The sequence below is a fragment of the Nannospalax galili genome, unplaced genomic scaffold (genome assembly GCF_000622305.1).
Source record: "Nannospalax galili isolate Female #2095 unplaced genomic scaffold, S.galili_v1.0 scaffold182, whole genome shotgun sequence".
In the NCBI taxonomy this organism is placed as follows: Eukaryota; Metazoa; Chordata; class Mammalia; order Rodentia; family Spalacidae; genus Nannospalax; species Nannospalax galili.
This window is the reverse complement of record NW_008348662.1, coordinates 3,124,095-3,136,623: the sequence shown is the minus strand read 5'-3', so window position 1 is coordinate 3,136,623 and position 12,529 is coordinate 3,124,095. Positions and strand designations below refer to the sequence as shown.

At 42.5% G+C, this 12,529-nt stretch overlaps 1 protein-coding gene across 2 annotated transcripts in view; it reads left to right on the top strand.

The window, feature by feature from the left end:
• Window positions 1–207: 207 nt before the first annotated feature.
• The window catches only part of Rnf149 (ring finger protein 149), a 28,499-nt gene continuing 16,177 nt past the window's right edge, over window positions 208–12,529 (top strand). For both annotated transcript variants that reach the window (XM_008845881.3, XM_029569734.1), the window contains exon 1: window positions 208–789. In XM_008845881.3, coding sequence (XP_008844103.1) covers window positions 342–789 — 448 coding nt within the window. In that variant the 5' untranslated portion in view covers window positions 208–341. The remainder of the gene's footprint in view (window positions 790–12,529) is intronic.

Below are 12,529 nucleotides of genomic sequence, written 5' to 3'. Positions count from 1 at the left end.
TCCAAGCGGCATAACTAGGATGCGTCCCAGGCCTGAAGCAGAGCACACACACCGCCCCATGCGCTCCAGGGATCGCTGGGCCACCTACCTCAGCAGGGGTGGAGCTCAGGACCTGGCGCCTGCGCACACCAGGGGAAGGGGCTTCTGGCACGACCCCGCCCCTTCCGTCGCCACGCCCCCACGCTCCACGCCCCGGCAGGTGCGCGTGCGCCGCGGCCCCGCCCCCCGTCGCGCTCCTCTGGCTCTCTGGGACAGGCGTCTCCTCAGAGCTGTGGCCCTGCCGGTCGCGCAGAGCCTTGCTTGGCGCCCCCTCTAGTCCTCAGCAGCCCGGCCGCCGGGCCATGGCGGGGAGCCGGCAGCACGCAGCGGCCGTGCAAGCTCGCGGCGCGCTCACGCTGCTGGCGCTGGTCCTGTGTGCGCCCGGGGTGGGCGGCCGGGCGCTCGAGTGGTACTCGGCCGTGGTGGGCATCAAGTACATGGACCCGCAGTCCAACCGGACGGTGTGGAGCGAGTCGGAGAGCGGCCGCTTCGGCGATAGCTCGCCTAAGGAGGACACGCAGGGCCTGGTGGGCGTCCCGCACGCGCCCGCGGACGTGGAGGGCTGCGCGCCCGACACGCGCTTCTTCGTGCCGGGCGGCCGGGGCGCGGCGCCCTGGGTCGCGCTGGTGGCGCGCGGCCGCTGCACCTTCAAGGACAAGGTGCTGGCGGCGGCGCGAAGGAACGCTTCGGCCGTGGTGGTGTACAACGAGGAGCACTATGGCAACGCCACCGAGCCCATGTCCCACGCGGGTGAGCAGCACGGCAGCTGGAAGGGGCGCGGACCCCCGGGGCGGGGGGTCCCAGGGGATTCTGGGAAGTCCGGAATTGGAACCCTGTGGTTTCCCAGGCGGAAGGTCGGATCTTCCCCTCCCGTGCCTGAGAGGGCGGGGGTGAAAGTGTTAAAGAAATGCAGCTCGATTGCTCTTTCTCGGGAGCAGGTGCTATGCCTCCTGATCCCTAATCTGGGGTCCCTCCGGGTCCCGTCACCGTCTCCCAAAGTTGGGTGAGTGGTGGGTAGGCAGGAGTTGAGGCGCTTCCAGAGCACCCCAGGTCTCACTATCTCCTGAAGTGATGGCTTAGTGGCTCTTGTTTCTTCAGTTTCACGAAGCATATCTGAATATGCGAATTTTTGAGTCAGAAATCCTGGGCTCTTTCTGTCCGCTTTCTCCTTGCCTCGTGGAGGTTTCGCACACTGACCTGACAGCCAGTCTTATTTTACAGTCTTGACTTTAGATGAAATCTTGTTACTGTGTTCATTGAAGAAAAGACCCTCCTCTCTGCCTGGAGACCCGTCCTCTACACGCGCTGTTTCAGGGACAGCGGGTTGCACCTTCAGATAGTAATGAGTAAGTCCTAGGTTGCAAAATACCATCCCTGGAACAGAGCTCTGCTCCCAGACTGCCGTGGCATTTCTTGTGTGTCTTCTAAGATCGCGTTAGCTATTACACAGTTGACTCATTCTGAATTTCCTGTGATTTAAATTTTTGTCTAAGTTTCTGCTGCTACTAAGTAATCAGACATCCTTTTCCTGTACTGTAATTTTGTTGTTCTGTTTTGGCTTGAATGCAACTCAGAATTATAAATTAAAGACGGGAAAAGTGACATGGGATTGGACCATTTTTATAGAACGTTAGGGATGGTGGTTGAGAGGCAAGAAGTGGTCGCCACATTTAGATGACCTCTTAAGAAAATCGACCAGAGAGTAGCAGGTGCAGAGAAATCCATAGAAAATGGGGATGGGCAGGCGGGCGGGGACGACACGTCGGGACAACACGAGTTTGAGGTTGGATGGAAGTAGTCTGCTAGATCCCAAAATGGAGAAGTAACAAGGAAGTTGGGTTTTGGAGATTAGTAGACTTGGTTGGCTGCAGACAGTGGTGGGTGGGAATGAGTGCCGATGTCTGTGTGGTGGTCTTGGGCCAGGCACTGTCTTTGGTGCAGTGACTTTAGTGATTACGCATTGTCCTCATTGTCATTGTACCGAATCCCTGTCCTAAGACTCATAAAGATCCTAGCATTCCAGATGCACGCTGTGTGTAGTGTTATCAAGTTTGGTTCTGTTGATGAAAATAAGTCAGCATGCTGGTCTGATTTCTTGATGCTGTCTGAACACTTAGGGATGCATACACATCTTAATGTAGACTTCTTTTAAATGGCAGGCTCATCACCCTACAGTTTTCCAACTCTACCCTACTGCATTTTTTTATAATGACATTAACATCCTTCCAGGCAGACAACCCTTGTTCTAACCATAGTCCAGCAGCCTTTCTTGTTTATATTGTTGACATGTAATTTATCCAATCCCAGAAAAACACCTCAAAGTTAATTTAAAATCCACTTGGGGTGGGAGGTGACCCTGTTATTGCCATTATCTGCATTCCTTCTAGCCTTTTTAACATAACAATAATTCTGAGATTTAAAAGGAGGTGAGAAAGAGATTAGCACCTTTTTAAAAATGTGTGACAGTACCCATCATTGGAGATAAAGAGTAAAAAGTGTTCTCTATATTGTGAGTCACTTGTCTTCCTGACAGTCCTTTAAGGTAGATCCTTAACTCCATTGTACAGGTAAAGAAATTCATACTCAGAAGCATTTTAAAACTTGGTGATCTATAGGCAGGTAATTGTGGTAGGGGCTGTGTATTGTAGAATGTTTAGCTGCAGCCCCCCACCCCTCCATTCCAGGCACATTTCCACTATTGTGATAACCAGAAATGTCTCCATATTTTACCAAATCTTCAGGGAGTAACAAAATTATCTAGCATTTTGAAACACTGACCTTAAAGAAAGATTAATTTGATAGTAATATGATTGATATGTTAAACGGGACAACCTGGAAATAGTTAGACTGGGTAGTTCAAGTTGAACTATAGGGTCCTGTACTGTATAAAGACTGCAGAAAAGGGGCTGGAGAGATGGCTCGGTGGTTAAGAGCACTGGCTGCTCTTGCCTAAGACCAGGGTTTGGCTCCCAGCACCCACATGGCACCTAACAACCCTCTGTAACTCCAGTTCCAGGGGATATGACACCCTCTTCAGACCTCTGCAGGCATTGCCTGACATGGGTGCACTTACATACATGCAGGCAATACACTCCTACACATAAAATAATAATAATAATAAAGACTGCAGAAGAAAAGTTGACCCTCACAGAACTTGGCCCAGTTGGGTACTAGGGTATGACTGTGTCATCACTTTGAGAATAGAATTAAGAAGAAGTTGGGAGAAACCAGCTTGACAGACTAAGTTTAGGATGAATGTTTATCCACTGAAGCTGCTTAGATTTAGGTTGATTTCCTCTATTTGGTCGAATGTAGCTGGGGCCAGAAAAACCCACTGATTCAGCTGTTCTTGGTGCTGATGTGTAACATTAGATTTCTACGAAATGCAAAGGTGTGCTTCCGAAATTGAATACTGAAAATCTTCCTAAGTCTCGAAGAATTTCTCAAGTTCTGAAACCCATTGCTTGCTTCTCTATCAGAACAGCAGTAGGACTTAAAATTATGCCCAAAGTTCTGTTTTTAAGAGACTTACATTTACCTACCTGCCGAGGGTTGGACATGCACAAGACACATGGCCACCTATAAGGGGTTTATAGTCTATTAGGAGTGATGAACCTAGTTTTCCAGACCAGGTGGTTTGGACTTGACTGAATTATATGCAGAGATGCTTAGAGAGCATAAAGGAAGGCATTGATGTTGAAAGTTGTAGAAATTAGCTTGATCAAGATAGGTAGAAGTGGATAAAAGCTAAATCATTGAACAAAATCTTTTTAGTATTGGCCTTCCTGTGGCTGTTTTGGGTTAATTAATAGGATGCTCCTCTAGCTGAAATTTTGGCATAGCCTTGTCAAGAATGACATTTTAAATTGTTGAACAGTTGTTTAATAGGTGCCAAATAAATGGCAAGGCTTAGATCTAAAGTCTGGTGAAAGGGCTTGATTGGGATAGCACAGGGGAGAGCTCAAAGATGTATAAGAAGTATCCACCTTTAGGGAAGGGAAAATATATATTAAGAGGTGCTCATTTTGTGCTGGCAGAGCATGTAAAATAATCTCTTATGAATGAATAATTCTTAGTCATCTATAATACTATACTCCCAAATGGTCTACAGTGTTAGATTTTAATTTGAAATGTATTTTGGTGCTGTAAGAAGCCAGAAGTGGCACTCTTAACAGCTTCCTTAAAAAATGAGATCAAGTTCAGTAGTTCCCTAGAAAGAATGAGTGTTGATGGACAAGTTAAAGGCCATAGGAAGTTGTGTACAAGTGTGGTAAAAGTAAGTGGGCTCTAGGAATTTCCATGTGGCAGGAATAGCACTGCAAGAGGCCAAAGGTCTGAAGTACTAATATGGAAAAGCTGCAAAAGATGGTTGTAGTATTTTCAACAAATCTATTTTTTTGTGTGATGGTGTGTTGTTTTGTATTTGTGTTTGCTCATGATAAGGTCTTAAGAGACTCAAGCTTGCCTACCATCCAGTTCTGTTCTATATAGGAAGACATTTACAGTAATTCTCTGGATCATTTTAGTCATAGTCCTGGAAGGTAAGCCAGGTTTTCAAATCAGTTCATTCACACAGAAACTCTTCCATTAGCCTTCACTGTGGGGCTACAAAATCCTAATAAACAAAAACCAGATAGTAGCTATCTAGTGAGGAGAGAAATCAATAAAGAAATTGTACGAGGTGTATAAAAGGCTGGAGAGATGGCTCGTGGTTAGCACTTACTGCACTAGCAGAGGATCTGAATTTGGTCCTCAGCATCCATGTTAGGTAGCTCACAATTGCCTGTGACTCCAGCTCCAGGGCTAACAAACACCCTCTTCTGGCCTCCATAGGCACCTGTACTCACGTGCATGAGCACACATGTGTGCACACACACACAATTTAAAATATTTTGGGGGTTTTTGTTGTTTTACAACTTAAAATATTTTTTAAGGCCTATCTAAGAGGCAGTGATAACAGTGACTACAGGAAAAGCAGAAGTTGCTACAAAGTATAAGTTGAGCTTACTCTAAATCTTAAAGTTCTGATGAGGATTCTCCCAGTAGAATAGAAGTGACCAGAATGTCGTGGTTATTTGGAAAAAAGAAAACCTAAACATTTGTGAGATTATGTTCCTGGAACTTCAAGATGGTTTCTTGTTGCTAAGTTAATTTTCTTGACCAGAAATTGAATCTACTACTTTAAATATTTCAGTAGCTCTTATCTCCTTCAAGCTGGTGTTGAAATCTAAATAGTTCCCTTGGGAGGAGAAATTGTATACTATATTCATGTCTCACTGCTAAATTCTGAAGTTGTTATCTGAGTACAATTTTTTTTCCACAAATGTGTTGTTTAGTTTTTGACAAAGCCATAAAAGGAGCACAAAAATTTGAAAAGGGAATGGATATCATTTTACTTTTGGCATCAGAAAATTTTAAATTATATTACCGGTAGTTTGGCCTGTTCAGATGCCATTTTATATCTGTTTTCAACAAGAGGTTTATGACCATATAGATTATATACAATGGGCAATGACAGTGTGCTCAGTGTAAGACAAAAATAAAACAGAAACTGCCCTAAGGAAGTTATCCTGCCTAATGGTGAGATGTAGAGTGCTTTGTGGGGGTGAGATTGTGCAAGATGACCTTTTTTAGTCAAGCAAGATTGATTACAACATTAACCCTGAAGAAGAAAAAAATTAATTCCAAAGGCTTTTTTTAATTTAATTTAAATTTTTTTTTTTTTGGTCATTTTTGAGACAGGGTCTCTCTGTAGCCCCAGCTGTCCTGGAACTCACTATGTAGACCAGGCTGGCCTTGAACTCACAGAGATCTGCCTGCCTCTACCTCCCGAGTGCTGGGATTAAAGGCGTGCGCCACCATGTGTGGCTCAAAGGCTTATTTTTTATGTCTCAAGTTTTTGAGATTCTATACCTCTGGTGAAAAAATTCACCTGTTCAGTTAGGAAATTAGCTAAGATTTGCTTTCCTCTGCCAACATAGGCACAGTTGTACAGAGTGACTTGAACAGATTGTCTGTTTAGGATCAGCCCAGAGAGGAAGTGATAGGAGGTCAGGGTCAGGTGATTGCGGTAGATGTGCCTGGCACCACTTAGCTTTGCACAGGAACTCACTCATGTACTAGTACATTTTTACCCATCTGCCCTGTCTCTCATTTATCTTCCCCCATTTTGTTTTTGTTTTGAGACAAGTTTTTGCTCTGTTGTTCAAGCTGGTCTTGGGAATTCTGCCTCAGCCTCCTGAGTAGCTGGAATTATCGGTGCTGGGGGACCCCAAAAATGTTTTTGGAAAAGCAGATCAATCCAAATCAAGCAGCATTACAAAGTAGCCCTTATCCCAGGCACCGCCCCCACAAACCACAGCTTCTTTTTTCTTGTTTTAATCTGTAATCTCTTTTAACTCTGTGAACTGCTTCCCAGATGAAAATTCCAAGTGTTTTAATTAAGCTCAGAGTACCCTTCTGAACACCTCTCTAGTCTTGAGGTTTTAGGTTTCCAATACTTTTTGTCATCTCAGTTAATCTTACCATTCATTCAACAAAATACACTGTGTTTTTAGTCACTGGCCAAGCTAGATTCAGCACTTTGTCAAATACGGTATTGTGGCTTTTATGACCTAGAGAAGTTTCCATCTGTTTCTTAGTAAAACTTCTCCTAATCTTGAAGATACAGTATAAATGTGCCTCTCAGGGAAAGGCGGCCCTCCGTCCCACACAAGGTTATTCCCCTCACTGCTGTAGTTTTTGTTACTCTACTTGTTAAGTGACAGCCCAAAGGAGAATCATTCTCATCCTAATTTTATAAGAAATGGAGAAATATTCTGAGTGAAGTGCAGCTTGTCCAGGGATACCCCACCCCCACCCCAGCAGTAAATAACAAGTGAGATTCTAGCCCAGGTCTCTCTGTCTCTGCAGCTGTGTACCCTACGAAGAAGTAGATAACTGCCTTCCTGGACATGGGTTCTACAAACCTGAGAACTGCTTTTCCTGGTGGTTTATGGCATGGAACGACTCACTGATGATTTCTTAGCCCTCAGCTGTAGAATTTGATAATATGGTCGCTTTCTGCTTCAAGTGACATGTTCAGAAACTGAAGTTGTTTATTGTTACACAAAGAATGTAACGTGCTAGAAATGTTCAGCAATTCTTAAATTTATTTATTTTGTGTTTTGTGTGTGGTATATGTATGCAGAAGGGGTCGGCACAAGGTGCAGCACATGTATGTAGATCAGAGCAGAAATTTATGGAGATGGTTCCACCTTTATGTGGGTCTCAGGAATCCAACTCAGTCTTCAGGCTGGTGTAGCAAGTGCCTTTACCCGCAGAGCCATTTTACTAGCCTCCTGCAATTTTTTTTGGTAAAAAAGCTTTTAGTTTGTGATTCGTCACGTAATTATAGGCAGGTTAAACTTTTGTAGTTGTTTGTATTCATGTTTCTAAACTACTGAATTTTTATTTTCCTAAAGGTGGTTGATACCTGTCTCCTGTTGCAGCGTCCCAGTGACATTGTGAACACACTGAGGAGACTGCAGTTCTCCTTAGTTAGGCCCAGCCTGGTCATAGGATCACCTTCCAGTCAGAAGCCACCTTAGAAGGGTGCCCTTCTGGCATTTCAGTAAATAAATTCTGGTGGCTGAGATCCACAAGGGATATGCTCTGGATTATATTTCCCTCCACAACAAAATAGTTTTATACTGTGTTTTCAGTGTGCTATCATAGATCTTTCATGGTACAGAATTTCTTCTGTGCAAAGTGAGACTCCCACTCCATCCTGAAACTACCAGCTCATCTCCCTAGAGGCAGTCATGGTTGCAGACTCCTGAGGAGTCTTGTAGAGGTCTTCTGTTGACATGGTCACATAACTCCTTGGCAGTTGTTAAGGACAGTATGTTGTCCACAGTTTACCTGTTGCCTTTTTTTCTCTACTAATTTGAGTACTGTCAGTGCTTCCAGAGCAGCTGCTTCAGCCTGTATATACATACTGTAGTTTATGAGACATTTAGATTGTGATAGCAGACACAGAATAAAAACAATTGGCAGATAAAGGAGAGGCATGGAAGACAAACCTTCTGTTCTAAGGTACAGCAACCAAACAGTGATCCTCATTTACATCTATCTGTCAGTGTAGTTGTCACATAATTTTACTTTGGTGGCAGGGAATAGGCTCTTGGCATCTCCATGGAAAGGTTTATTAAAAATTTATTAAACTGAGGCTAGAACTAGGGGAAAAAAAATGATTTTTGAGAAAAGAAGAGCTAGTCTTCATGTGGAAGAAACAATTTTGTACCACTTGAAAGTTGTAGCATCAAGGGCTAGAGAGATGGCTTAGTAGTCAAGAGCACTGGCTACTCTTGGAGAGAAGGCCTGGGTTCGAATCCCAGCACCCACATGATGGCTAACTCCAGTTCCAGGGAATCCGACACCCTCTTCTGGCTTCTGCAGGCACTGCATGGCATGGGTGCACTTATATACATGCAGGTAGTACATTCATGCACATAAAATAAAAAGTTTAAAAAGATTTTAGGTTGTATCACTAATGATCATAGCAGTGATACATGGGGAGTCTCATTACCTGTTTGTTTGTTTGTTTGTTTGATTGATTGATTGATTGATTGATTGATTGATTGATTGATTGTTTGAGGCAGGGTCTCCCTGTAGCCCCAGCTGGCCTGGAACTCTGGACCAGGCTGGCCTTTATCTCACAGACACTCACTTGCCTCTGCCTCTGGAGTGCTGTGATTAAAGGCAAGCGCCACCTTGCCCAACTCTTGTTACCTGCTTTTATATCATTTACCCTACACCAAAACTTCCATTGTTGCTTACCAGGAAATGTTTGTGCTGACCCCAAACCTAGGCTTCTTAATTCTTTTACCACTATCAGTATGAGAACTGATAAATCATAGTTTTGAGTGTCCTGGTGCTGTCCACAGCCTGGTCAATGAGGGGGACTAAGATGTGTTTGAAATCTAGGTAAAGTTAGCGGCCAGACTTGGCAGAGAGTCCTCTTTCTAGGCTGAAGCTGCAGGCATCTGGTGTCTTTGAAGACCTGATGGTTCCCTTTAGATCTCTTTGTCAGCCAGTTCTTCGTGCTTGTTTCTTTCTTTTTCTTGGTACTGAAGATCGAACTTAGGGCCTCAAGCATGCTAAGTTCTACCAACAAGCAGCTTCTTGTGCCTGTTAATACCTCTTGGACCATTACTGTTGCAGGAATGGTTCTCATTCATGTATCAAAAGATAAACATATTTTAGGGGGTTGGGGTACTAGGGATTAAGCTCTGCCTTTCCTGTGCTAAGCACACATTGCATCACTAAGCTATTTCCCAGTTCCTTAAACACTAGCTATCTTTCTTGCACTTAGATTGAGTTAACGCCAACTTAGAAAACTAACTGAAGGAGAAAATTCTGTATACTGATTTGGTATTCATAATTGGGTGATAAACTTTTTCTTCCCAGTGCTGGAGTTAGAACTCAGCCTTATGCCTGCTAGGTAAGCACTCTGTTCCTGAGCTATCTCCCCCAACTCTAAACTTTCTTAAAGATGTGATAAGTACAGTTATAGTTTTGGGAGGTCAGTGGAATTATATTTTTGTGTCTAAATCGAAGCCTGAAACTTTAGGGTGGAAGGCAGAGTGAGAAGATTCACAAGTTTTCTATAAGAAGAAATTTTTTGACAGGCATAATAGTGTATGCTAGTAATCCCAGCTATCACTCAGTAGGCAGAGGCAGGAGGAATTCAAGTCAACTATGAGACCCTGTCTCTTTAAAAAAAAAATAATAATTCTCACCAAAAGGAACCTCATGCCTTTATGCAACCCATATCTTACTAGGGGAAAGAAACAAAAAGACCACTTTTATATTTTTCCAGTCACTGCCTTGAATGTTGTCTCAAATACCTGCTATTATTTGTTTTGGATACTATCTTGTTGACATAGGGGCTGATTTCATTGAGAGGTTCTAGAATCTAAAATTATCAGGGCATCTGTTAGGATGTCTTGTTTTGCCAATGAGAAACCTTCTTTCTTTAAAAAGATGTTTTTGCTGTTTTGGGTTTTGGTTTGTTTTTATTTTTTGAGGTAGGTTCTCACTATATAGCACTAACTGGCCTGAATCTCCCTATGTAGAGCAGGCTGGCCTTGAACTCACAGGCACCTGCCTGCTTCTGCCTCCTGACTGCTGGAATTAAAGGCATGTACCACCATGCCCGATTAAAATGTTTTTTAAAAATCACTGACATAAAATATCTTTACAGGTACTTCATCATGTTCATGTGTAAGTACATCTTATGCAAGTAAGTTTATGGATACAGACTTGCTGGAACAAAGAGACAGAATTTAAATTTTTGGTAGCCACACTCTCCCATACAAGAGTAATAACACATATATACAGAGAGAGAGAGAGAGAGAGAGAGAGAGAGAGAGAGAGAGAGAGAGAGAGAGAGAGAGAGAATGAGAATATATGAGTGCCAACATAACTATTATTGCCGGTAATAGTGTATGAAACTTTTTTTTTTTTTTTGGTCTTTTTGAGACGGTCTCCCTGTAGCCCCAGCTGGCCTGGAACTCTATGTAGAGCAGGCTGGCCTCAAACTCACTCACAGAATGTATGAAACTTTTGTCTTTGCCATTCTTATAGATAGCTGAAAACATGTTTTTATATATTTAAAACTCACTTGTTGGGAGATGACTATCAGTGGATAGGCACAGGGTTTCTTGTTGGGGTGATGGAAATGCTACAAGAATTAGGTGTTAATGCTTATCAGTCTTTAAGCCATAAATTATACTTTATATCTCAGTAAAGGAGCCATTTTAAAAGCTTAATTTTCTGTAAATTAACTTCATTTTCTTTTCTTTTTCTTATAGGAAATTAGTTTGCTGTCTTTGTTATATTACAACTATTTTTTCCAAGTTGGCCATTTGTTACTTTAACCTTGACTTTGTTCTTTTAGCTTTGGAGAAGATTTTCATTTTTCCATTGTCAAAAATTGTGTACTTTTTTTTTTTTTTTTTTTGGTTTTTAGGAGCAGGGGTCCCCCTGTAGCCCCAGCTGTCTCACTGTGTAGACCAGGCTGGCCTCTAACTCACAGAGATCCACCTGCCTCTGCCTCCCAAGTGCTGGGATTAAAGGCATGTGCCACCACGCCCCGCTTTTTACTCTTTTTTATTCTTTTAAAAGAATCTCTAATGTGGTTTTTCATAATTGGAAATTTTTCTCTAATGTTGCATATTTCTAAATTCTGTTTCTTTTGGATTTTGTGGGGGGTTTTCTACATTTAAAATCCTATTTCTACTAATTTTTTGGCATACATTGTGAGAAAAGCATGCAGTTTTTCCCAATATAATATACTTGCCTTTATCTGATTTTAAAAAGTCAGTTTTCCTAATTGGTTTGGATTTCTGTTATCATCTACTGAGTACTTTTGTGTATTTGGGTTTCTTTCTGGACTTTTTCTTTCTGCCCCATTCTCTGAACATTTTCATCTACCACTCCTGCATTGCTTTAAGTACCTTGACTGTAAGGACTCACAGTTTTCACTGTTTAAAAAGTTCCTAATCATTCCTGATTATTTATCCCCTAAGTAACATTAAAGGAAATATTTTTAGTTGTTTTGAAATCCAGCCTATTGATTTTTTTTAATTATTATTTTTATTTTATATATATGTGTGTATTACCTGCATATAGGTAAGTGCACCCGTGTCATGCAGTGCCTGCTGAAGTCAGAAGAGGCTGTCAGATCCCCTGGAACTGGAGTTACAGACAGTTGTTAGCTGCCATGTGGGTGCTGGGATTTGAATGCGGGTCTTCTGCAAGAAACAAACAGTGTTCTTAACCACTGAGCCATCTCTCCACCCCTAGCCTATTGATATTTTATAGTAGCTGTATTAATTTATAGCCAGTCATGTAAAACTTAAGATTTTTGCCTCTTCTGTTTTATCTCAAGCCTTTGTGTTCAAAGCAGTGTTAAATAGGAGTGATCATAGTAGAATTCTTATTCTCTAATTTTAATGGGCACATTTGCAGCATTAGCATTAATATTTATAAGAGAAATGAATCTATTTGGCTCTTTTGCTTTTTATTGCCATGCTTGGTTTTATCTTAGATATATTTGTGGTTCTGGAGTTTGAACCCAGGGGCTTGTACAGGCTAGGTAAGTGCTCTACCATTGAGCCACCTTCTCAGATACTGGTTTTTTGAGACATTTTCACTATGTAGCCAGCCAGGCTGGCCTTGAACTTACTGTGTAATCCAAGGTGATCTTAAAACTGAGATTCTGAGGCTGGAGAGATGGCTCAGCGGTTAAGAGCTGTTTTTGCAGAAGGCCCAGGTTTGAATCCCAGCACCCACATGATAGCTAACAACCGCCCATAACTCCAGTTCCAGGGGATCCGACGCCCTCTTCTGTCTTCCATGGGCACTACACAACACAGGTGTACTTAACACATATGCAGGTATAACACTCATACACATAAAATAAAAATTTAAAAATAAATTTTTT